The following is a 25,223-nucleotide window of genomic DNA, read 5'->3' on the forward strand; positions in this document are numbered from 1 at the left end:
CCACCTCAGTGACACCACTAACCCAAATAACCCATATGAATAAATAGAAGAGTGGCCTCATACCGAATGTACTACTGTACCCAGAGATAGAAGGCTGGAGATAAAGTTAGAACAACATTTCCCAGCAAACACAGTGTGTAGTGGGGAATGGACCTACATTATCCATTCATTGACACAATCCATCAGACAGACTCAAGATACATAGCTGTTGGTAAGATTTGTTGACCTGACAAAGTGTCACCACGCCACCCATAAAGAGTCACTTTGACCATTCTGGGTATCGTTAAAACCTACCCCAATGTACACTCAGCTTGATTTAAAGTGCAAGGTCACAGACCAGCACCGACCCTGCTTGTGCCTCAGACAGCGGTGCAGACAAGGAGGGAGCTGTTTGACACCGAGGCCGAGCTCCGGGCCGACTGTTAGGAAAGGCCGCGGCTCCGGCCTACTCACGGGGAACGGCGGCCATCTTGCTGCACCCAGAGGCCGTGCCGGCCCTGTCCCCGGCCGCTACACATGCCCTACCTCCTCCACAAACACTGGGGACATCCAGCTTGCTACTGGGGGCCTGTGAACCCCTCCATACCGCTCTAGGAGGCCTGCCAGAGGGACCTGGTAAGTGCCGGTGGCCATTTTACTACACCCAGCGGCCTATCTAACTCTCTTAGGTCCAATCTGAGCCCCCGCCAACCACAGAAATACCTTGGCCTGGCTAATTGAGACCCCCGACAGGGTATTTAGTGAACAATCACCCCAGCATGTACCTGTGGTGCTGCCCTGGCTCCAGAGACTGAATGTGGCGGCCATCTTGCTACACCCTGGCAGCCCCCTGTCTCCTTTGGGCCTAATCTTAGCCTCACCCACCACCTGGGGACACCCTAATCTGACAGACTGTGGCCCTAGACGGGGCACTAGCAAGCATATACCCCCATAAGTACATGAACTGTCACCACGGCCCTGAACACAAGTGGCGGCCATCTTGCTCCACCCAAGCTGCGGTATCTACATAGGCTCCTGGTATTCTTACCCCTCTGAGCCTGGATCGCTCTCTACACAGCCACAAGAGAGGCCCAGCGGGGTCGGCGCCCACCAGTGGTCCCCATCCATACAACTTTGCAGAGAAGCAGGACAGACCATGTATGGCTAAGCAATGAGCTGCTGAGCTCCGTAACTGCCCGTAGCTGACAGGCTATTTTTCAGTCGTCGCACATCTTTGAAAAGCATGTCCACACACAGTGCTCGATCTACTGAGTCCACGGACCTACAACAGGGCACAATCCAACGATACCTGCTCCGCACATCCCAGTCTGATTCCCGCACTCCCAAAGATAAGATGACGTCCGCTCGAAACCCGGGGAAAAGCAAGCCTCCTCCTCCCACTCAGCCGGCGACAGACAGCAGCGAGGATTCGGATGGTCCTTCCATCCTGCAATCGGACCTATCAGCTGTGGCATCCAGGTCTGAGACCCCTGCTGCCCCTCTTTCAGACACGGGTCCTAGAGATGTGGCCCCTCAAGCTTCAGGAGGAGCGAATAGATCCGAGGCCTCGACCCTTCTGGCAGCCTTCAGAGCGGAGTTTGAGTCCTGGGCGATCAAAATGGAGACCTCACTCCACAAAGACCTCCAGGCCCTCCAACAGCAGGTCTCGACTAATAAGACCGCAGTGTCTGCCTTAACTGACATTCAATCTGATCATGCAGCTCGCATCACGTCCCTTGAACAGGCCTCCAGGGAGCACTTGCACCGTATAAGACAACATCAATTACGCATAGAAGACGGAGAAAATAGGAGCCGCAGGAATAATATACGGTTGCAGGGCATACCGGAGGCCACAGTGGGTACAGACTTAAAACCTTCCGTCATTGCCATCCTCAACATAGTCCTGGGCAGAGAGGTTTCATCTCCCATTGAATTAGACCGGGTGCACAGAGTGGGGGGGCCGAGGAGAGAACAAAGTGACCGCCCACGCGATGTCCTCTGCAGGGTTCATTATTACACCCTTAAAGAAGAACTTATGCGCAAGGCATGGCGTTTGGGTCCCGTGGACTTTGATGGTTCTGCTATCAACTTATACCCAGACCTCTCTCGCAACACTCTCCACATGCGCCGAATGGTCCGCCCACTACTAGATCTGATACGCCAAACCGGAGCAACTTATACGTGGGGACACCCCTTCAGTATTAAGGTGACCAGAGCTGAGCACAAATTTATCCTCTCCGACCCGGATCAACTCCCAGCCTTTTTCAGCTTTCTGGAACAAGACCCAATTGAGGTACCGAACTGGCTGGACCCGCCGGATGACCGCATTAGGGTGCAAATACGGGACCCTCTCCCACAACGACGCAGGCAGCCGAGGTCCAGATCACATTCTATAGGCCCCAGAATACGTCGGCCTACCTCCCCAGAAGCTTAAGGTACCTTTAAGACGTTACTTGAAGCCATTTCAACGTTCCCCACATGACTAGCACCCTCTAAGTGCGCTGCTCCTCTCTTGTCTCTTGATCAGGTCAAGGTTTGGAATCCCCACCATCTCTCTACAGAATTTTTGGAGTTTTTGTTGTTGTTTGTTTTTTGTTTTTCCCTTTTTACATTTTTCCTCCTTTGTTCCACCGGATTTCAGCAAGCTATGTTACACTAAGAGACAAGATGACCTGCTCCGTAACCCAATGTCTCAGGATAGAGGGAGCAATACATAGGCAGGCCTTCTCCCTGCCCTTCGCTAGTGTATTGTACCTGGCTGGGGTTCGGGAGAGGCTAAAGGACTGCAAATTTCTGATGTTTGATTTGGTTAGGCTATTATTGAGTTTCTAACATATTTTACCACAATGGCCTTATATTTAGGTACCTAGGGGAAATGTTCCACCTGGATACAGGGAGAGGGGCCGATGGATGGACTGGATGGGTCCACGGTCTCTTGCCATTATCCACATGGACACCTCTAGCTCTCCGTATACGGTTTCTCATACACTGCTTAGTCTCACCTTAAAATGTTATTACACATTGTTACTGATTTCAGTATTATTACACAGAATTGTTTCCGGGACCCCTGTTGGGGTCTATGGATAGCATATGTTGAAAATGTTTACTTCCCCCTTCCCAGGAAGTTATTTTGCGGATTGATGTCTCCTCTATGAAGGAGGGAGGGTGGGCTTGTGCGGAGTCATTTGCCCACGCGGACCGCCACCCTCCTTCACAGACGATCTGATGTGTGTTCTGCTGTTTAAATGTTTGTTACACTGATGTGCCTCAAGTAAGCTACATATGCCTGTCATGCTACTGGGCTCACGGCTCAGACTCTCCACTTCGACCTCCCACCCTCAATAGGCCGGGCACGGATAGTGCCTTTATACGTGATTTTTCACGTGGTGTCCCATTTTCGTGGACCCCTTAGACTTGTTAGGCTCCTTATTTAGGTGTCCCCCCTACCTAGTTCTGTCCTGGTATATTTTTGCCACCTTATAATCCCCCCCCCATCCCTCTTCCTCCCTCTGCTGTCTCTAAGCTGACTCTCTTCTTCTCATTCCACTATGGCCCACACAGTACTATCCCATCCCCGCCTGAAATTTTGCTCCTATAATGTAAATGGCCTCAATATAGCATCCAAGAGAGGACAAATCCTCTACCAAATGCATAAACAACAGGTCAATGTGTTACTGTTACAGGAAACTCATTTCCACACAAACTCCACCCCTTCCTGCTCCAACAGGTACTTTAACAGATGGTTTCACAGTACAAACCCATCTCAGAAAACCAAAGGCGTTTCTGTTGCCTTCCACAAAACGCTTCCGATTGACCTGATAGACCAAGTCTCGGACCCCCAGGGAAGGTATGTGTTCGTAAAGTTCTCCTTATGGGGCACGAAATTCACTATTGCCAATCTCTACCTACCAAATACTAATCAAATATCGTCTGCTCTGCGGTACATGAGGATCTTGTCGGAATTTGCAGAGGGTAAAATAATCATAGGCGGGGATTTTAACGCCCCCCTGGATCCACTCTTAGACTCATCAACATCTCGCTCATCCATCTCCTTTACTAAGTTAAGGGCATTTAAACGCGCTATATATGATTTACGTCTAATCGACATATGGCGGGTTCTGTTCCCCAAAAACCGCAACTATACCCACTTCTCACAGGTCCATCACTCTTATAGTCGTATAGACTATTTTCTTCTTGACCACAGCTGTTTAGATTGGTCACCTGAATGTGAGATAGACTCAATGGTCTGGTCCGACCACTCACCTATATATCTGACACTAATGATTCCCTCCACACCGGTGAGGGAGTGGACGTGGAGGCTGAACGACTCCATCCTCACAAACTCTGACTGCTCCCAAAAGGTCTCAGAAACCATTTCTAATTTTTTAAAAGATCATGCATCAGACACTACCTCGCTACCCATACAATGGGAGGCACTTAAAGCTGTCCTGCGAGGAACCTTTATTCAGATGGGGACCCGCTTGAAAAAGGTTCGCTCAGCCGCAATAACCTCAGCAATACAAAAGCTTCGAGACCTTGAGACCCAACATAAATGAGCTCCAACGGTGGGGACTCTTACAGAGGTCTCAACGGCTCGATCCCAACTCAAGGACTTATATGAGGCTTCGGCTCGCACCTATGCGGACAGACTTGCATTACATCAGTACCGATTCCAAGATAAATGCGGTAGACCGTTAGCTCGCACCCTTCACCCAAACACGTCTTCCACATTTATACCCCAGATTCGGGCCCCCTCTGGACAAATGCTCAGTGAGCCCTCCAAGATATCACAAACATTCCGAGATTTCTACCACACACTATACAATCTTTCGCCCGGCGTCTCTTCTAGCCCTACCCTTACACCTGACACCGATAGACAGTCTTATGTTGAGGAGACAGAGCTCCCTACATTGGACGGCGATACTGTAGAAGAGCTAGAACAGGTAATTACAACAGATGAGGTCTTGGGGGCGATAGCGGCCACCCCGTCCGGTAAAAGCCCGGGGCCAGACGGCTTCACCCCTAAATTTTACAAGACATTTGCTCCCCTATTGACCCCCTTCTTGGCTAGAGTATTCAACTCCATATCAGAAGGCTTGGCGTTTCCTCCACAAACGCTTGAAGCCCACATTACTATTATCCCAAAACCAGATAAGGACCCTACTGTGTGCGCTAATTATAGGCCCATATCGTTAATTGGAGTGGACTTGAAAATATACGCCAAAATTTTAGCCACTAGGTTGAAGCCGCTTCTCCCCCGCCTCATACACCTGGACCAGGTGGGCTTTGTAAGTGGTCGTGAGGCAAAAAATAACACCCTGAAAACTCTGCTTCTTACCGACTATGCACGCACCCATGATGTCCCTCTATGTCTTTTGACGGTCGATGCGGAAAAGGCATTTGACCGGGTGGACTGGCAATTCCTCCAGATGTCTTTGAAACAGATAGGTCTAGGCCCCAAAATGCTATCCCGAATTATGTCCCTTTACTCCTCTCCTTCTGCTAGAATACGGGTGAACGGCTCATTATCACCCTCATTTCCCATCCATAACGGGACACGACAAGGCTGTCCTTTATCTCCCCTTCTCTATGTCCTTGTTATGGAACACCTGGCAATTGCCTTGCGCAATAACCCTAACATCTCTGGTGTATCGATAGGTCCTATTCATTCCAAACTGGCTCTCTTTGCGGATGACCTACTAATGTTTGTAACCCAACCCCACCTATCTTTAACACATATTATGCAGGAATTCACGAGGTTTGGGAAGATGAGCAATTTCAAAGTGAATCATACTAAGTCAGAAATACTGAACATTTCTTTATCACAGGAGGCCCTCCGCCAAGTCTCCATCAAGTTTACCTTTAGAACAGGCTCCACTTCCATCCGTTACCTCGGAATCCAAATACCCACAGAAAGGTCCCAATTGTTCTCTCTGAACTATGCTACCCTTCTGCTTAGAACCAAGACTGATCTATCAAACTACACGAAAAAACGCCTATCTTGGCTAGGCAGAGTGAATGCTCTAAAAATGGACGTCCTCCCTCGGTTTCTTTACTTGTTCCAGACAATTCCCATTTCAATACCCTCCTGGTTCTTTAAGAAACTCCGCCAACTGTTCTCCTCCTTTATCTGGGCGGGGGCTCGTCCTCGGATACGCTATGAGACGCTGTCGCTTCCCAAGATTCGTGGTGGAGCTGGAGCTCCGGATGCCTCTATATATTATAGAGCAGCAGTACTAACACGTTAACTGGTTTCATCATTCCTCCACCAAATTATGGGTACAAATAGAGAGCCATTTCAATTCAATAGATCTCCGCGCACTACCGTGGACGCCTACTGAATTCCTAAAAGGGGGATTACCCCTGAGTGACCTCACACGACAAACTATACAAATTTGGACCCGAATGAATTCCTCCAAGACCCTATCTCCTCTGAAAGGACCCATGACTCCACTGTTTGGAACTCCGGCTTTTCCACCAGCCCTACAAGTAGAGTTTTGGCCCTTGGTGCAAGAAGGACCACAGACGACTTGCCCAAGTCCTGCGTTCAGATCCTTCTCTGACTCAAGACGTTCCCACCGGCCCACCTTCCCATGCTTCGACGCACTGGCTGCAGAGGCAACAGGTGCTATCTTTTATTCGAACCTTCCCATCCTTACCTGATGTACTTACTGATACAACTGACTTGGAGAACATGCTGCTCCAGATTGACCCTCCTACACATGTGGTCTCTCAACTATACTCTCTCATACATATAGTCTATAATCCTGACCTCCCCCCATACACACAGGCCTGGAGGGAAGAATTGGGTCACCCCATCTCACCTGTAGATTGGCAAAAATGCTTCATTTTGACTCATAAAATATCCTTAGCCTCCAAATCGCAAGAAAAGGGATTCAAATTACTGACCCGTTGGTATAGATGCCCCTCGACATTATGATGGATAAACTCGACACTCCCGGATACCTGCTGGCGTTGTTTGTCATCAAAGGGAACCCTACTCCACATTTGGTGGGAGTGCCCCCCTGTGCGGAGGTTCTGGCAAAAGATCCTCGATCTGTACTGCAGACTCATGGCGACCTCGGTTGCATCCTCTCCTGAGGTGGCCCTGCTATCTATGCTCCCTGGCCCGCTTAAATCGGTCAAAAAAGACGTTCTACGTCACTTTTTAGCGGCAGCTAGAACGGTACTGCCCAGACATTGGAAGTCGACGAGCATGCTATCCCTGGGAGATTGGGCATTTGAAGTGGACCAAATTAATAGTCTGGAAAGGATGTTTTCGCAGGAAACGGGTAAGGAGGAACAATTTTCCAAGACCTGGACCTCGTGGTCTATCTTCCGCTATTCCGCTAAATTTATTCCATGGGCTACAGAGGACTCCACCAATGCAACTGTGTGACCAGGGTGGAATGTCTTTCTCTTAATATCTGTATTCCCTTTCTCCCTTGTCCCCTCTATTCCCACCCCTCTTTTTCTCTTTCTCCCCTTATATGTTACAACACTATACGATCACCTAAATCATTCTCTCTAATCTCATCAGACAAGTAATGTGACACACACTGAGCTTCCCCATCAGAGAAAAAACATTTAGCACAGCAACAATAGCCCTAGCTTGTTTGCAATAGGTGGACGCCACTCGGTGAGTGGATAGTGGTGCTCACCTGCACTCTACTCAGTTTAGACGGTATAGCTACGCAGGCTAAATATCAAACCAAATCAATAAAAGCTCACAAATTGCTTAAGACATAAGATGATATGTTACCAATATCGCAATGATATCTATTTCTACTTTTATGTGTTTTTGTATTACATTGCTGTATACTGTACACTTTTTCTTTCTCAATAAAATAAGATTGAATTAAAGTGCAAGGTCACCTTTTCACAAAAAATAAAAAGATAAACGAACACCCTACACCAGGGCTCAAAATTTCAAGTCCTGAGCTACTAGCCAGGCCTTAAGGGTTACTCGCCACCAGTTGCCCCACCCAACCCCTACCCTGTCCCCCCCCCCCCCCCTAATTCCACCCCCCCTAAATTATCTCATGAAATGACACATAAATGTTTTATGCAGAAATTTAGTTACAAAAATAAATATTAACAACTTTATCAGTGCAGCCTCACCTGTGCCCATCACTGCAGCCTCACCTATGCCCAACAATGCAGCCTCACCTGTGCCCAACAATGCAGCCTCACCTGTGCCCAACAATGCAGCCTCACCTGTGCCCAACAATGCAGCCTCACCTGTGCCCATCAATGCCACTTGACCTGTGCCAACAATGCAGCCTCACCTGTGTCCATCAATGCCACTTCACCGGTGCAGTGGGAAGAGAGAGAGCGAGAGAGAGAGCAAGAGAGAGAGAGAGCGAGAGAGCAAGAGAGCAAGAGAGCGAGAGAGTGAGAGAGCGAGAGAGCGAGCGAGAGAGCGAGAGAGCGAGAGAGAGAGCGAGAGAGCGAGACTGAGAGAGAGCAAGAGAGCGAGACTGAGAGAGAGCAAGAGAGCGAGACTGAGAGAGAGCAAGAGAGCGAGACTGAGAGAGAGCGAGAGAGCGAGACTGAGAGAGAGCGAGACTGAGAGAGAGCGAGAGAGCGAGACTGAGAGAGACTGAGAGAGAGCGAGACTGAGAGAGAGCGAGAGAGCGCGCGAGAGCGAGAGAGAAGAGGAGGATTGCTGGCCGGATCATCACAGAGCGGGGAACATCACTGTAACAGCTTTCAATTGAATTGCCGAGTGTTCCCCCCGCACGCCGTCACATACAGTCCCGCCTCCTGGCTCGGGTACTTTGATATATGTCACACCTCCAGGTATTGGACCCGTGTACTGTCTATCAAAGTACCCTAACCAGGAGGCGGGGCTGTATGTGCGTCGAAGCGCGGGGAACATTCGGCAATTCAAAAGAAAGCTGTTACAGCGATGTTCCCTGCTCTGTGATGATCCGGCCGGCTCTCTCTTCCCCTGGGCAATCGCTGGGAGAATGGCTCCCATTCCACCCTGCCTGCCGATGGTGCTCTTCCCTCCCCCTCCCCCCTTTCGACAGTGCTTGTCCCTCCCCCCTTCCAAGGCAGCACCACTTTCCCCAGCAATCATTTTCCACTAGCATTCAAATTTTGAGGGCTGCTCTACACCCTCCCCACCCCCCGTTCCCTGTTGCACTTGCCTGTATAAATCATTAGCTGTCAATGTCCACGCAGCTGGTGCAGTGGTCACGGATTGGAAAGTCATACTTTTTTCTGTGACGGATCAGAGCACTTCTGATTGGTCAGGTGTTGGCATGTGGCTGCTCTGACCAGATTTGCTCTCATGTCTCAGTGTTACCAGCAACAGAAGGGGGAAGATCAGCGTAGCTTTTAAATCCCTAGACTGCTGCACCAGCTGCCTGGGTACCCATGGGGTTAAGCGCAAATGGGACAGAGGGGGAGTAGTGGTGAGGGTGTAGCGTGTTAGTTTACCTTTTCATACTTTTTGGAAGGGGTAAACTTATGCTTTAAAGCTTAAGAATATAAATATATTTGAATTCCTAGAAGTGGCCAAAGATTCCCTTAAAAACCCTATTGCTTAGATTGTTTTTTTGAAATCCCATTTCCCACATGTAACCTGTTCACTCCAGTGTGATTTGTTGTGCGACTCCTGTCTTTACACGCACATGAACTTTAATGGCATTCCAGTCTTCGTCCGTAGAGTTCAATATTGAGTTGGCCCACCCTTTGCAGCTATAACAGCTTCAACTCATCTGGGAAGGCTGTTCACAAGGTTTAGGAGTGTGTCTATTGGAATGTTTGACCATTCTTCCAGAAGCACATTTGTGAGGTCAGGCACAGAAGTTGGACTAGAAGGCCTGGCTTGCAGTCTCTGCACTAATTTATCCCAAAGGTGTTCTATTGAGTTGAGATCAGGGTTCTATGCAGGCCAGTCAAGTTCATCCACCCCAAACTCGCTCATTCATGTCTTTATGGACCACCTTGCTTTCTGCACTGGTCCAAATCATTTGGTGGAGGCGGGGTTATAGTGTGGGGTTTTTTTTTCAGGGGTTGGGCTTGGCCCCTTAATTCCAGTGAAGGGAACTCAGCATAACAAAACATTTTGAACAATTTCATGCTCCCAACTTTGTGGGAACAGTTTGGGGATGGCCCCTTCCTGTTCCAACATGACTGCGCACCAGTGCACAAACAAGGTCCATAAAGACATGGATGAGCGAGTTTGGGGTGGAGGAACTTGACTGGCCTGCACTGAGTCCTAAGCTCAACCCGATGGAACACCTTTGGGATGATTTAATGCAGAGACTGTAAGCCAAACCTTCTCATCCACATCAGTGCCTAACCTCAAAAAATGCGCTTCTAGAAGAATGGTCAAACATTCCCATAGACACACTCCTAAACCTTGTGGACAGCCTTCCCAGAAGAGTTGAAGCTGTTATAACTGCAAAGGGTGGGCTAACTCAATATTGAACCCTACGGACTAAGACTGGGATGCCGTTAATGTGCATGTAAAGGCAGGAGTTCCAATACATTTGGTAATTTAGTGTACATAATGCTATAGTGCTTGGCCACCACGCCAGGGCAGGCGCAAACTGAGCAAAGTGAACAGGTACTTGCGGTTGACAGAAATGCAGAATGGTTCAATGACAGTCCAGGTACAAGGCAGGCAAGGTTAAGAATAGTCTGGGTCAATCCATAGTCAAAAGGCAGAAAGAGTTAAGAGAATAGTCCGATATCCAACCCGAGGTCGTTAATGAGGGAATACAATCTAGCAAAGCAGGGCAGACAAACAGGGAGCCTGGAAGATGTATTACACATGCTATCACAAGCATGAGAGTGCAGGCTTAGCTGGCTTAAAGCCCAAAAGGGGAAACTCCGCTTGTCTGCCTCCTCCCCCACTCCAGTGCCACATTTGGCACCTTGTGGGGGGGGGAATGGGTACCTGGTTTTGACATGTACCCGCTCCCACTTCCTGCAGAGTTTGCCGCGGTGAACTCAGAGGAAAATTTGACCCTCGCCACAGCCAGCTCATTGAGAAAGCGCAGCACGATTCACGCATGCGTAGTAGGAAACTGTCTGTGAAGCCGCAAGGCTCCACAGCCTGTTTCCCTTACCCAAGATGAGGCGGCGCCAGCACCCGAGAGCCGATTCAAGAATCGGCTTGGGTGAGAACACTGTGGGATCACTGGACAGGTAAGTGCTCTAATAGTAAAAGTTAGCATTTACAGTATTTGTAGCTGCTGACTTTTAATTTTTTGGTGGTGGTGGGGCTTGAGCTCCTCTTTAACCACTTCAACCCCAGAAGGATTTACCCCCTTAATGACCAGGCCATTTTTGCGATACAGCACTGCGTCGCTTTAACTGATGATTGAGCGGTCGTGCAATGTTGTAACCAAACAAAATTGATGTCCTTTTTTCCCCAAAAATAGAGCTTTATTTTGGTGCTATTTAATCACCTCTGCGTTTTTTATTTTTTGCGCTATAAACAAAGACTGACAATTTTGAAAAAAAAAAACAAACATTTTTTACTTTTTGCTATAATACATATCCAAAAAAACCATACATATATAAAAAACAAAAAAAACAAATTGCATTCATCAGTTTAGGCCAATATGTATTCTGCTACATATTTTTGGTAAAAAAATCCCAATAAGCGCATATTGATTGGTTTGCGCAAAAGTTATAGCGTCTACAAAATAGGGGAAAGATTCAGGGACATTTTAATTTTTTTAATTGTTTTTACTAGTAATGGCAGGAAGCAGCGATTTTTAGCGGGACTGCGACATTGCGGCGGACAAATCTGACCCCAAGTGACACTTTTTGGCGACCAGTGACACCAATACAGTGATCAGTGCTATAAAAATGCACGGTTACTGTATTAATGGCACTGACAGGGAAGGGGTTAACACTAGGGGGCGATCAAGGAGTTAAAGGGGTTGTAAAGGCAGAAGGTTTTTTATTTTAATGCATTCTATTCGTGCCTATGTAGTCACCTAAATTGCTACATAGGCACAAGTCACTTGAAACCTTGACATTTTCTGCACTACCAAAGACTGAATTTAAAATCTATTATCAACCACTAAAAAATATTTTTTATATTATATATATAACACACACACACACACACACACACACACACATCTTTTTCACGGAAAGACTCCGTTCAATAGAATGTGTTAATGTACTTATTTTTGTTCACTAAAGGATACCATTAATTCATGCTGCACTTTTATGATATAGTTGTTGAGATTAGTTGTTGAGATGAATTGTTTGGGATGACGACATTTGGCTATAATTGCTGATTGGGTGAAAACACTCACTATCACACTAAGCACATTCATTTCCACACTGCAGGCTGACACACCAGTTTGCAATTAGCACAATTAACAGTGCTTTATTTGTAAGTCCCCTTTCACACGGACGGACCGTTCAGGTCTGCCTGTCAGTTTTTTAGGCGGACCTGAACGGACGCTCCATGCAGGTCTATGGAGCGACGGATGTCAGCGGTGACCATGTCAGCTGACATCCGATCCGCTAAAATTAGACATATGGCAATACATTTGCATCCGTCCTGGCGGATTGGATGAGATCTGATGAAAACAGACATGCTGTCTGTTTTCGTCCGATCCCTCCATAGGAATCAGCGATGCCCTGACAGGCCCCTCCCCGCTCAGTGAGCAGAGACGGACCTGTCATCCGTCGGCTCAGCGGAGATCAACGGAGAGATCTCCTGCTGAGCTGGCGGACTACGCTGAGCGGATCCACCTCGTGTGAATGAGGCCTAAAACTTGTTTTACGCACAGGGTGAGAACACCAGTTATGATATTTATTTTATTTGTGATTAACCACACTATCTAGCACTCACTTCTCAGTCAATCACTGTGGAGTATTACCCTTCAGGTGACGGCAGTGTCTTTTTCCCTATTTACTGCACATTTCACCTGGGAAGAGTGACCCATTGCGGAGGAGCACTCTTCAGGTGATGGGCAGCGCCACCCACCCTATTTTTCATATAATTTAGACAATACAAGGTATTTAGTAAGAGGCATGGTGAGTTTTTTTAAGTTGGAATTTTTTCCCACAATTCTTTGCAAAATTAAGATTTGTTTTTTAACAAAATTGTCATAATAACAAATTATTTCTCACACACAGCATAGGCATACTTGCAACTACACCCCGAAATACATTCTGCTACTTCTCCTGAGTATGGCGATATGTGTGAGACTTTTACACAGCCTGGCCACGTACAAAGGCCCAACATGCAGGGAGCACCATCAGGCGTTCTAAGAGCATAAACTGCACATTTAATTTCCTAATGACCTATCGCAATTTTGAAGGCCCTGGAGCACCAGGACAATGGAAACGCCCAAAAAATGACCCCATTTTGGAAAGCAAGCACCCCAAACGTATATTCTTTGAGGCATAATGAGTCTTTTGAACAGGTCATGTTTTTCCACAAGTTTTTGGAAAATGAAAACGCATTTTTATTTATTTATTTATTTTACACAAAGTTGTCAATTTCTAAGATATTTCTAACACATAGTATGTACATAGCAAAAATTATACCCCAAAATATATTCTGCTACTCGTCCCGAGTATGGCGATACCACATGTGTGAGACTTTTAAACAGCCTGGCCACATAGAGAGGCCCAACATGCAGGGAGCACCATCAGGTGTTCTAGGGTCATACATTTCAAATCTAATTTGACTACCTATTACACTTTTGTGAGACACTGTAGTGACACTGATGGCCACTGTAGTGGTATGGATGTAGCATGGATGAGCACTGTAGTGGTATGGATGTGGCATAAAAAGAATGCACAATCATAGAACAAAACATGGTAACAAATAAACCAATGAAATGTCCCCTGTTCAAAAGTCTGCATACCCTTAGTTCTTAACCACTTGAAGACCAAGCCTTTTCTGACACTTTTTGTTTACAAGTTTCATTCAGTATTTTTTGCTAAAATATTACTTATAACCCCCAAACATTAAATATTTTATATATATATATATATATATATATATATATATATATATATATATATATATATATATACACACAGAGATCCTAGGGAATAAAATGGTGATCGTTGCAATTTTTTATGTCACAGTTTTTGCACAGCAGTCTTTTTTAAAACGTACCGTAATTTATTTATTTTTTCTAAAACATACATTTTAATGAATTTAAAAAGAAAAAAAATAAACAAAAAAAAACACTCGCTCTAACATTCACGGCGATACCTCACATGTATGGTGCAATCAAATTTATTTTACTTTTTACTCTGTCCCTTTAATTTTTTCTAAATTACTTTGATTCCTATAACAAAGAATGTAAACATCCCTTGTAATAGAAATAATGATAACTGGTCCTCTTTATGCAGAGATCTGGGGTCAAAAAGACCCCAAATCTCTCCTTTACCTTTAAAAGCAAAAGATCAAAAAAAAAAAGTTTTTGATCTTTTGCTTTAAAAAAATAAAAATAAAACAATAAAAATTATTCACTTGCCTGGACCAGAAGTGACGTAATGACGTCGCTCAGATCCTCCAAGGCCATAGAGGCAATCAAAAATAAGAGGAAAATAAAGCCACGCTATAGGAAAGGGTGACATTTCTCTTTAACCACTTGTGTACTGCGGTATTTTTTTTCATATTTTGCACAAGTTAAAATCTATTTTGCTAGAAATAACTGTAAAGCCCCTAAAAAGGTTTATATCTTCCTCAAAAGCAGAGACCCTGAATAGTAAAATGGTGGTTGTTGCAATTTGTTATGTTGCATGATATTTTCAGTTATTTATCAAATGCCTATTTTCAGGAAAAAATACACTAAAATGAATCTCAGTGCAACACAAACACTATAATACCCATTATTGGTAAAATATAAAAGAAGGGGTTGTGTCGATGAAATAGATACCAAACAAGTCATGTCTTAAATTTGCGCATGTACGTGGAATCCAGTGGCAAATTTTTGGAGGGGTGCAAACGAACTGAAAAATTCTGAAACAAAAACATCAAATGCAGCCTCACTGCACCCCATCACACGCAGCCAACTGTACCCATCATATGCAGCCACTGTGACCATCATATGCAGCCAACTGTACCCATCATATACAGCCAATTGTGCCCATCATATGCAACCATTGTGCCCATCATATGCAGCCAACTGTGCCCATCATATGCAGCCAACTGTGCCCATCATATGCAGCCAACTGTGCCCATCATATGCAGCCAACTGTGCCCATCATATGCAGCCAACTGTGCCCCATCACATACAGCCACTGTGACCATCATATGCAGCCAACTGTACCCATCATATACAGCCAATTGTGCCCATCATATGCAACCATTGTGCCCATCATATGCAGCCAACTGTGCCCATCATATGCAGCCAACTGTGAGCAACATATACAGCCACTGTGCCCATCATATACAGCCAACTGTGACAACCGCTCACCCGCCATCATTCGTAATGATACTGCACACTTATGGGGCATTGATGTGTATATATACATGCTTGCCTCACGCTTCACTTTTTTATGTGGGAGGGCTTTAATTTTTTTCTTTAATTATTATTTTTATTTATTGTGTACAATTCTTTTAACACATTTTTTATTATTTGTTTTTTACTTTATTTGTATCACATAGGGGCTAATAAGCCCCTATATGATAGCATAGGCAGGTGACAGGTACACTTTCTGGAGATTTGGGGGTCTATAATGCCTCATTTTCACTGAGCGGATCGGTTCGGGTCGGTACAGTTTGAATGGTCTAGAATGGTCCGGTCTATTCTGGTGAGCGTTTCCACTGCAAGTGGGACCACAACGGGCCATACAGGGTTTAGACAAAATGCCTCAGCATAGCACAGCAGAGAGTTTTCTGTCAGCCAATCAGTGGAATGTATCGTAGCTCCGCCCTAACCGAACCGTTCCATTTTCTATGGCCCCACATCTGAAGCAGGACCCTGAATGGAGCAGTACGGTTCGGTTGTATGGGCCGCTTTCATAATGGAAACACCCAAAATAGCATACCGTACCGAACCGATCCGCTCAGTGGAAACGAGGCATTAGACCTTCAATGTCTCTCCTGCCCTGTAATGCAAGTAACCAAGCACATACGGTGTTTGAATAGCTGCATGCTTGGCTACACTAACTTTGGAATGACAGCTGTGACCCCAGAAATGACGCAATACCCATTGATACTGGGGTCATTAGGGATTGGGGAATGGACATTCCCAGGAAATCCCCCTGCTTTCACCTAGGGAAGCAGTTTCCTATGGACCCAGACTCTTCAGTGGAACAGGAGAGCCCAGGAACCAACATGAATGCCCCTTTGAGAGCCAGGTAAAGGTGATTTGGAGGCCACTAGGTCACTTTTCTTTTCAAACCCTTCACTGGCTCTTAACCATTTCAATACCTGGCACCTTCACCCTCTTCCTGCCCAGGCCAACTTTCAATTTTGAATGACTATATTGCCATTGTGCCACACTGTACCCATATGACATTTTTAACATTTTTTTGAGACAGACAGAACTTTCCTTTGGTGGCATTTAATCACCACTGGGTTTTTTTTTTTTTTTTTTTGCTAAACAAACGCAAAAAGACAAAGAAAATTTTGAAAGGCTGAACCAGGCAGTACATCCGACTTATATCTGACTCATACTTACAGAAGGGAGACAACAGGAAGTGAGAGGAAATCTACCCCTAGGAAGGGAAATTCACTCCTGTAATCATGGGAAAAAGGTGTCTCCACTGAAGCTTTTATCACCAAGGCTTGTTTCCACGACAACCCAAAATTTTCAAAATCCAATTGTTATTGGGACAGAAAGTGAGGAGAAATCTTCTGAACAGGGGCACAGACAGAAGAACAAATGTTACAGGGGTGATATCCCTTCCCTGTGCTATCCAAAACCTAAAAACGTTTTTTTGGGCTGGAGTTACACTTTAAACAATGTACCTGTTCCACCTTACATACAAATTCATCTCAAGAACAAACCTTCAGACCCGATCTTGTTCATAATCTGGGTAATGCCTGGATCAGCGTAAAGCAGGCATCCTCAAACTACGGCCCTCCAGCTGTTGCAGAACTACACATCCCATGAGGCATTGTAAAACTCTGACATTCACAGACATGACTAGGCATGATGGGAATTGTAGTTCTTGAACAACCGGAGGGCCGGAGGGCCGTAGTTTGAAGACCCCTGGCATAAAGAGTGTTTTGAGAGCCTTGCTGGTTATCATCTGTCCTTTCTTCACACGGACAAAACACGAGGAAAGGACTGCCGAAAACTGGCAAGTCTGTTTACATGTGATTGGACACAGCTGATCACATGGTAATGGGCTACTGTGATTGGCCCTTTACCTTGATCTGTTATCAGATGTGTCTAAAGGACACAGTGGTCACAGAGCGTGCTCGATGCGCACCCCAGGGGATGGGGACATCCTCCCAGAACTGGACAAGCACACTATATCTTTTGGATCTAGTGCAGTCAGCAAATGGTTAAAGGCATAGTTCACCTTTACCAAAACATCTGTAGATAAAAACAAACTGTGCAGCTTTGACAAAAAACGAAATAATGCCCTTGCTATAGGTGTAGGTCAGGTACGTACTTCCTGAAGCCTGACTGGAAAACTCCTAGGATGTTGCTGTTCACCTCCTCCATCACTGGAGTGAGCTCCCAAACTCTGAGCTACTGAATCAGGGGAGAGAAAACACATTTGGGGAGGTTGGATTTTGAGAACGCTTGCCCCTGTTATAGTGGAGATGAGTAGTAATAATTAGGCCTCACACAGCAATGTCCTGGGAGTTTTCCAATCAGCCTACATGAGGTACACCTGAGCCGCACAGTTCATTTTTATTTACAGACACCTTTGATCTCCATAGGCAGATTATTGGTAAAAGTGAACCAACCCTGTAAAGCCGCTACCAACCTGGCAGCTGCTTTAGGCACTCGTCTCCCATGATGTCTATGAACAGACATTGGCAGACAAGCAGAAAAAAGAAAGAGAGTCCTGGAAGCTCCTCATCCCCTGAGAACACCAAGAACACCGAGAACACCACAGAGAACACCGAGAACACCACAGAGAACACAGAGAACACCGAGGACACCACAGAGAACACCGAGAACACAGAGGACACCACAGAGAACACCGAGAACACCGAGGACACCGAGGACACAGAGAAGAACACCGAGAAGAACACAGAGAACACCGAGCAAACAATGTGTATAGATTCTGTTCTCGGGGGCCCGGGAACATCCAGGACTCTATTTTCTATATCAGTGCTCTCCAAACTGAGGCCCTTTAGGCATTATTTCTTCCTCTGACACCAACAATGGGATGTAATTTCTTTCTCTGGCACCAAAAAGGGGGCACTATTTATTGCACTGACACCAACAATGGGGCACTATTTATTGCACTGACACCAACAATGGGGCACTATTTATTGCACTGACACCAACAATGGGGCACTATTTCTTCCTCTGACACCAACAATGGGATGTAATTTCTTCCTCTCACACCAACAATGGGACACGATTTCTTGAACTGACACCAACAATGGGGCACTATTTCTTGAACTGACACCAACAATGGGGCACTATTTCTTGAACTGACACCAACAATGGGGCACTATTTCTTCATCTGACACCAACAATGGGGCACTATTTCTTCATCTGACACCAACAATGGGGCACTATTTCTTGAACTGACACCAACAATGGGGCACTATTTCTTGAACTGACACCAACAATGGGGCACTATTTCTTCATCTGACACCAACAATGGGGCACTATTTCTTGAAGTGACACCAAAGAAGAGACATTGTCTACTCTCCCTGGTCACAGTCAGCCCCCCTAAAGTCTTGATGACAGTAGACGGCCCTAAGGTTGGAGATGATGTATATCATTGTATGATGACGTGGGACTCTATTCAGCGGCTCTGTATATCTGTATAGATCGGATCTGTATATCTGTATAGATCGGATCTGTATATCTGTATAGATCGGATCTGTATATCTGTATAGATGGGATCTGTATATCTGTATAGATGGGATCTGTATATCTGTATAGATGGGATCTGTATATCTGTATAGATGGGATCTGTATATCTGTATAGATGGGATCTGTATATCTGTATAGATGGGATCTGTATATCTGTATAGATGGGATCTGTATATCTGTATAGATCGGATCTGTATATCTGTATAGATCGGATCTGTATATCTGTATAGATCGGATCTGTATATCTGTATAGATCGGATCTGTATATCTGTATAGATGGGATCTGTATATCTGTATAGATCGGATCTGTATATCTGTATAGATGGGATCTGTATATCTGTATAGATCGGATCTGTATATCTGTATAGATGGGATCTGTATATCTGTATAGATGGGATCTGTATATCTGTATAGATCGGATCTGTATATCTGTATAGATCGGATCTGTATATCTGTATAGCTCGGATCTGTATATCTGTATAGATCGGATCTGTATATCTGTATAGATCGGCTCTGTATATCTGTATAGATCGGATCTGTATATCTGTATAGATCGGATCTGTATATCTGTATAGATGGGATCTGTATATCTGTATAGATCGGATCTGTATATCTGTATAGATGGGATCTGTATATCTGTATAGCTCGGATCTGTATATCTGTATAGATCGGATCTGTATATCTGTATAGATCGGATCTGTATATCTGTATAGATCGGATCTGTATATCTGTATAGCTCGGATCTGTATATCTGTATAGCTCGGATCTGTATATCTGTATAGCTCGGATCTGTATATCTGTATAGCTCGGATCTGTATATCTGTATAGATGGGATCTGTATATCTGTATAGATCGGCTCTGTATATCTGTATAGATCGGCTCTGTATATCTGTATAGATCGGATCTGTATATCTGTATAGATGGGATCTGTATATCTGTATAGCTCGGATCTGTATATCTGTATAGATCGGATCTGTATATCTGTATAGATCGGATCTGTATATCTGTATAGATCGGATCTGTATATCTGTATAGATCGGCTCTGTATATCTGTATAGATCGGATCTGTATAGATCGGCTCTGTATATCTGTATAGATCGGCTCTGTATATCTGTATAGATGGGATCTGTATATCTGTATAGATGGGATCTGTATATCTGTATAGATGGGATCTGTATAGATGGGATCTGTATATCTGTATAGATGGGATCTGTATATCTGTATAGATGGGATCTGTATATCTGTATAGATGGGATCTGTATATCTGTATAGATGGGATCTGTATATCTGTATAGATGGGATCTGTATATCTGTATAGATCGGATCTGTATATCTGTATAGATCGGATCTGTATATCTGTATAGATCGGATCTGTATATCTGTATAGATCGGATCTGTATATCTGTATAGATCGGATCTGTATATCTGTATAGATGGGATCTGTATATCTGTATAGATCGGATCTGTATATCTGTATAGATGGGATCTGTATATCTGTATAGATCGGCTCTGTATATCTGTATAGATCGGATCTGTATATCTGTATAGATCGGATCTGTATATCTGTATAGATCGGATCTGTATATCTGTATAGATCGGATCTGTATATCTGTATAGCTCGGATCTGTATATCTGTATAGATGGGATCTGTATATCTGTATAGATCGGATCTGTATATCTGTATAGATCGGATCTGTATATCTGTATAGATCGGATCTGTATATCTGTATAGCTCGGATCTGTATATCTGTATAGATGGGATCTGTATATCTGTATAGATCGGATCTGTATATCTGTATAGATGGGATCTGTATATCTGTATAGATGGGATCTGTATATCTGTATAGATCGGATCTGTATATCTGTATAGATCGGATCTGTATATCTGTATAGCTCGGATCTGTATATCTGTATAGATCGGATCTGTATATCTGTATAGATCGGCTCTGTATATCTGTATAGATCGGATCTGTATATCTGTATAGATCGGATCTGTATATCTGTATAGATGGGATCTGTATATCTGTATAGATCGGATCTGTATATCTGTATAGATGGGATCTGTATATCTGTATAGATCGGATCTGTATATCTGTATAGATGGGATCTGTATATCTGTATAGCTCGGATCTGTATATCTGTATAGCTCGGATCTGTATATCTGTATAGCTCGGATCTGTATATCTGTATAGATGGGATCTGTATATCTGTATAGATCGGCTCTGTATATCTGTATAGATCGGCTCTGTATATCTGTATAGATCGGATCTGTATATCTGTATAGATGGGATCTGTATATCTGTATAGCTCGGATCTGTATATCTGTATAGATCGGATCTGTATATCTGTATAGATCGGATCTGTATATCTGTATAGATCGGATCTGTATATCTGTATAGATCGGCTCTGTATATCTGTATAGATCGGATCTGTATAGATCGGCTCTGTATATCTGTATAGATCGGCTCTGTATATCTGTATAGATGGGATCTGTATATCTGTATAGATGGGATCTGTATATCTGTATAGATGGGATCTGTATAGATGGGATCTGTATATCTGTATAGATGGGATCTGTATATCTGTATAGATCGGATCTGTATATCTGTATAGATCGGATCTGTATATCTGTATAGAAGGGATCTGTATAGATTGGATCTGTATATCTGTATAGATCGGTAGACAAGTGGTTCATGTTTTGAAGGGTGAGGGGAAAGCTTCCAGTGTCGTGGTGACACCGGTCTGAGAGGAAGAAAGGGATATATTCCTCTCACTTCCTGTTGTTTCTCTTGGACAGGAAGTGAAGGGAGGTGTCCCCAGTGATGTGATGGAGGGTGTCATATGAAAACAAGGAAGTGTGGCCTCCCCATAGGTTTCCCTCACACATTGTACGACTGAGGGAAATCTCTGCCTGACAGCCGGGTCCAGCCTGAGAGGCCAGTGTCTGCCCTGACTGCTGACCCGATGACGGGGATTGGTGGGCTCGCTGTAAGCCCCGCCCCCTCTAGGGTAATAAGATTGGATTGGGGGGGGGTGTTCGGGTGACTCGCCTGACACCAGTAGATGTCCCCCGTGATTGGAGAACTCGATGGCGTTGACACATCCGAAGTGGCCCAGGAGGTCCTTCTTGTAGAGGTTCCTGCAGGCCTGCAGCCTCCTCCTCTGGAAGTCCTCCTTCAGGACCGGCTCTCCGTGCAGGCCTCTCCGGGACAGGAAGCCGCCGACGACTGACCTCATGCCGCATCCCTTGTCCCTCCTCATGGTGGCGGCTGAGGGCCCGGCCTGTCCTCCGCTCCGTCCGCCTCTCGTCATCCAGACATGGCAGCGCCGAGCTCTTTGGAGTCAAGTTGCGGGGCCGCTGTGAGCTCCGCCCCCTCCCCTCAGCTGATCCTCCGCTTCCTCCCCCCTCCCCGTCCCCGCCGTACTGCGCTGTCACCTAGGGCAGCGCTATCACAAGAGCATACACTATACGATCACATTGTACAATCTCCTATGGAGTGCCTGACCTGATTCATGGAAGAACATTGTACAGAGTGTGGGGAGGCAGTAAAGCCACATACACACCATGACAATAGCCAATCGATGATCAGGGTTTATTTCTTTCTGTTTGCATGCCTGTCTCATATCAAAAACTATGAAAAAAAAATGTTTCTATGATGAATATCTTACTATTACTATAAAGTTGTTCCCAGCACTCACGTGTCTCTGGTGCTCGATTGCCGATTTCATTGAGAAAGATCTCTTATATCCATTGTTCTTGTCTATTACCATCTTGCTCGGGGGCATGTGAAGCTCACAAGCATTATCTTCCGGGATCAGGTGCGGCTGAGCGACCAGCATGCACCGCCCCTTCTCGCGCATGCGCGGTATGTACGGCGCAGCGCCGTACACTTCTGACGTTGCCTTCACAACGGGCATCGTCGTAGGAAGTGCCGCCCCCTTTGTGATGGCAGCAAAGCCCTCGGCACTGCCCAGTGACTCCTGGGAAATGATGACAGACATCTCTTAGGAACACTAGCGCGCACGGGCGCCGAGGGAAATGACGTCAGGCACCGTGGAGAGGAAGAGGCAGATTACATGGGACCCCCGAGCAACAGACCTGAAAAGGAGAGTAAACAAAAACAAAGAATTTCCAAATGTTGTTAATTGTAGTGAATGCAGCCGAATAATGCAAAATTCATTTTATGAGTGGAAATCCGCTTTAAGTTACAAAAATTCTCATAAGACTTCTGGACGAGGTATTGTACCCGTACGTCGCTGGACATCAAGTGGTTATACCAGGATGATGCTTGGCTGGTACTGTTTCTTAGAACCAGTGTTCTATTGATTTCTGCCCTCCGTCCAATAGTACCCGTGCATGCGCAGAACAGAAGGGCGTGCCAGCTGATTTCCTGATCAGCTGGTATGACGTCACCATAGCGCATGCGCACATCATAGGAGGCTTTTTTTCAACGGGAGATATCATTTCACGGCCACAATTAAAAGCTATGCAAAGAGCAGAGGACACTGTAGTTGTCAGATTGAGCCTCACTGTTGCAGGGCGGGTTGTGGGTGTGTTGAAGGGCTGTGTTGTCTGTGTTGCAACCCACCATTACACACAGGCAAAACCCGCCATTACACACACCAAACCCGCCATTACACACACCAAACCCACCATTACACACAGGCAAAACCCGCCATTACACACACCAAACCCGCCATTACACACACCAAACCCGCCATTACACACACCAAACCCACCATTACACACAGGCAAAACCCGCCATTACACACACAAAACCCGCCATTACACACACAGGCAAAACCCGCCATTACACACACAGGCAAAACCCGCCATTACACACACAGGCAAAACCCGCCATTACACACACACAGGCAAAACCCGCCATTACACACACAGGCAAAACCCGCCATTACACACACCAAACCCGCCATTACACACTCCAAACCCGCCATTACACACACAGGCAAAACCCGCCATTACACACACCAAACCCGCCATTACACACACAGGCAAAACCCGCCATTACACACACCAAACCCGCCATTACACACACAGGCAAAACCCGCCATTACACACAGGCAAAACCCGCCATTACACACACAGGCAAAACCCGCCATTACACACACAGGCAAAACCCGCCATTACACACAGTCAAAACCCGCCATTACACACACAAAACCCGCCATTACACACACAGGCAAAACCCGCCAGTACACACACCAAACCCGCCATTACACACAGGCAAAACCCGCCATTACACACACAGGCAAAACCCGCCATTACACACACAGGCAAAACCCGCCATTACACACAGGCAAAACCCGCCATTACACACACAGGCAAAACCCGCCATTACACACAGGCAAAACCCGCCATTACACACACCAAACCCGCCATTCAACACAGGCAAAACCCGCCATTACACACACAGGCAAAACCCGCCATTACACACACAGGCAAAACCCGCCATTACACACAGGCAAAACCCGCCATTACACACACCAAACCCGCCATTACACATAGGCAAAACCCGCCATTACACACACAGGCAAAACTCGCCATTACACACACCAAACCCGCCATTACACACAGGCAAAATCCGCCATTACACACAGGCAAAACCCGCCATTACACACAGGCAAAACCCGCCATTACACACACCAAACCTGCCATTACACACAGGGAAACCCGCCATTACACACAGGCAAAACCCGCCATTACACACACCAAACCTGCCATTACACACAGGCAAAACCCGCCATTACACACATCAAACCCACCATTACACACAGGCAAAACCCGCCATTACACACAGGCAAAACCCGCCATTACACACAGGCAAAACCCGCCATTACACACACAGGCAAAAGCCGCCATTACACACACCAAACCCGCCATTTTACACACCAAACCCGCCATTACACACACCAAACCCGCCATTTCACACACCAAACCCGCCATTACACACAGGCAAAACCCACCATTACACACAGGCAAAACCCGCCATTACACACACCAAACCCGCCATTACACACAGGCAAAACCCGCCATTACACACAGGCAAAACCCGCCATGACACACAGGCAAAACCCGCCATTACACACACAGGCAAAACCCGCCATTACACACACCAAACCTGCCATTTCACACACCAAACCCGCCATTACACACAGGCAAAACCCGCCATTACACACACCAAACCCGCCATTTCACACACCAAACCCGCCATTACACGCAGGCAAAACCCGCCATTACACACACCAAACCCG

The 25,223-nt window shown here is 45.7% G+C and overlaps 1 protein-coding gene across 1 annotated transcript in view; it reads right to left on the reverse strand.

The window, feature by feature from the left end:
- The window catches only part of DCAF5 (DDB1 and CUL4 associated factor 5), an 86,833-nt gene extending 64,481 nt beyond the window's left edge, over nt 1-22,352 (reverse strand). Inside the window, exon 1 of the mRNA XM_073609737.1 lies at nt 22,001-22,352. Coding sequence (XP_073465838.1) covers nt 22,001-22,262 — 262 coding nt within the window. The 5' untranslated portion in view covers nt 22,263-22,352. The remainder of the gene's footprint in view (nt 1-22,000) is intronic.
- Nucleotides 22,353-25,223: the final 2,871 nt, after the last annotated feature.

Source organism: Aquarana catesbeiana, linkage group LG13 (genome assembly GCF_042186555.1).
Source record: "Aquarana catesbeiana isolate 2022-GZ linkage group LG13, ASM4218655v1, whole genome shotgun sequence".
Lineage (NCBI taxonomy): Eukaryota > Metazoa > Chordata > Amphibia > Anura > Ranidae > Aquarana > Aquarana catesbeiana.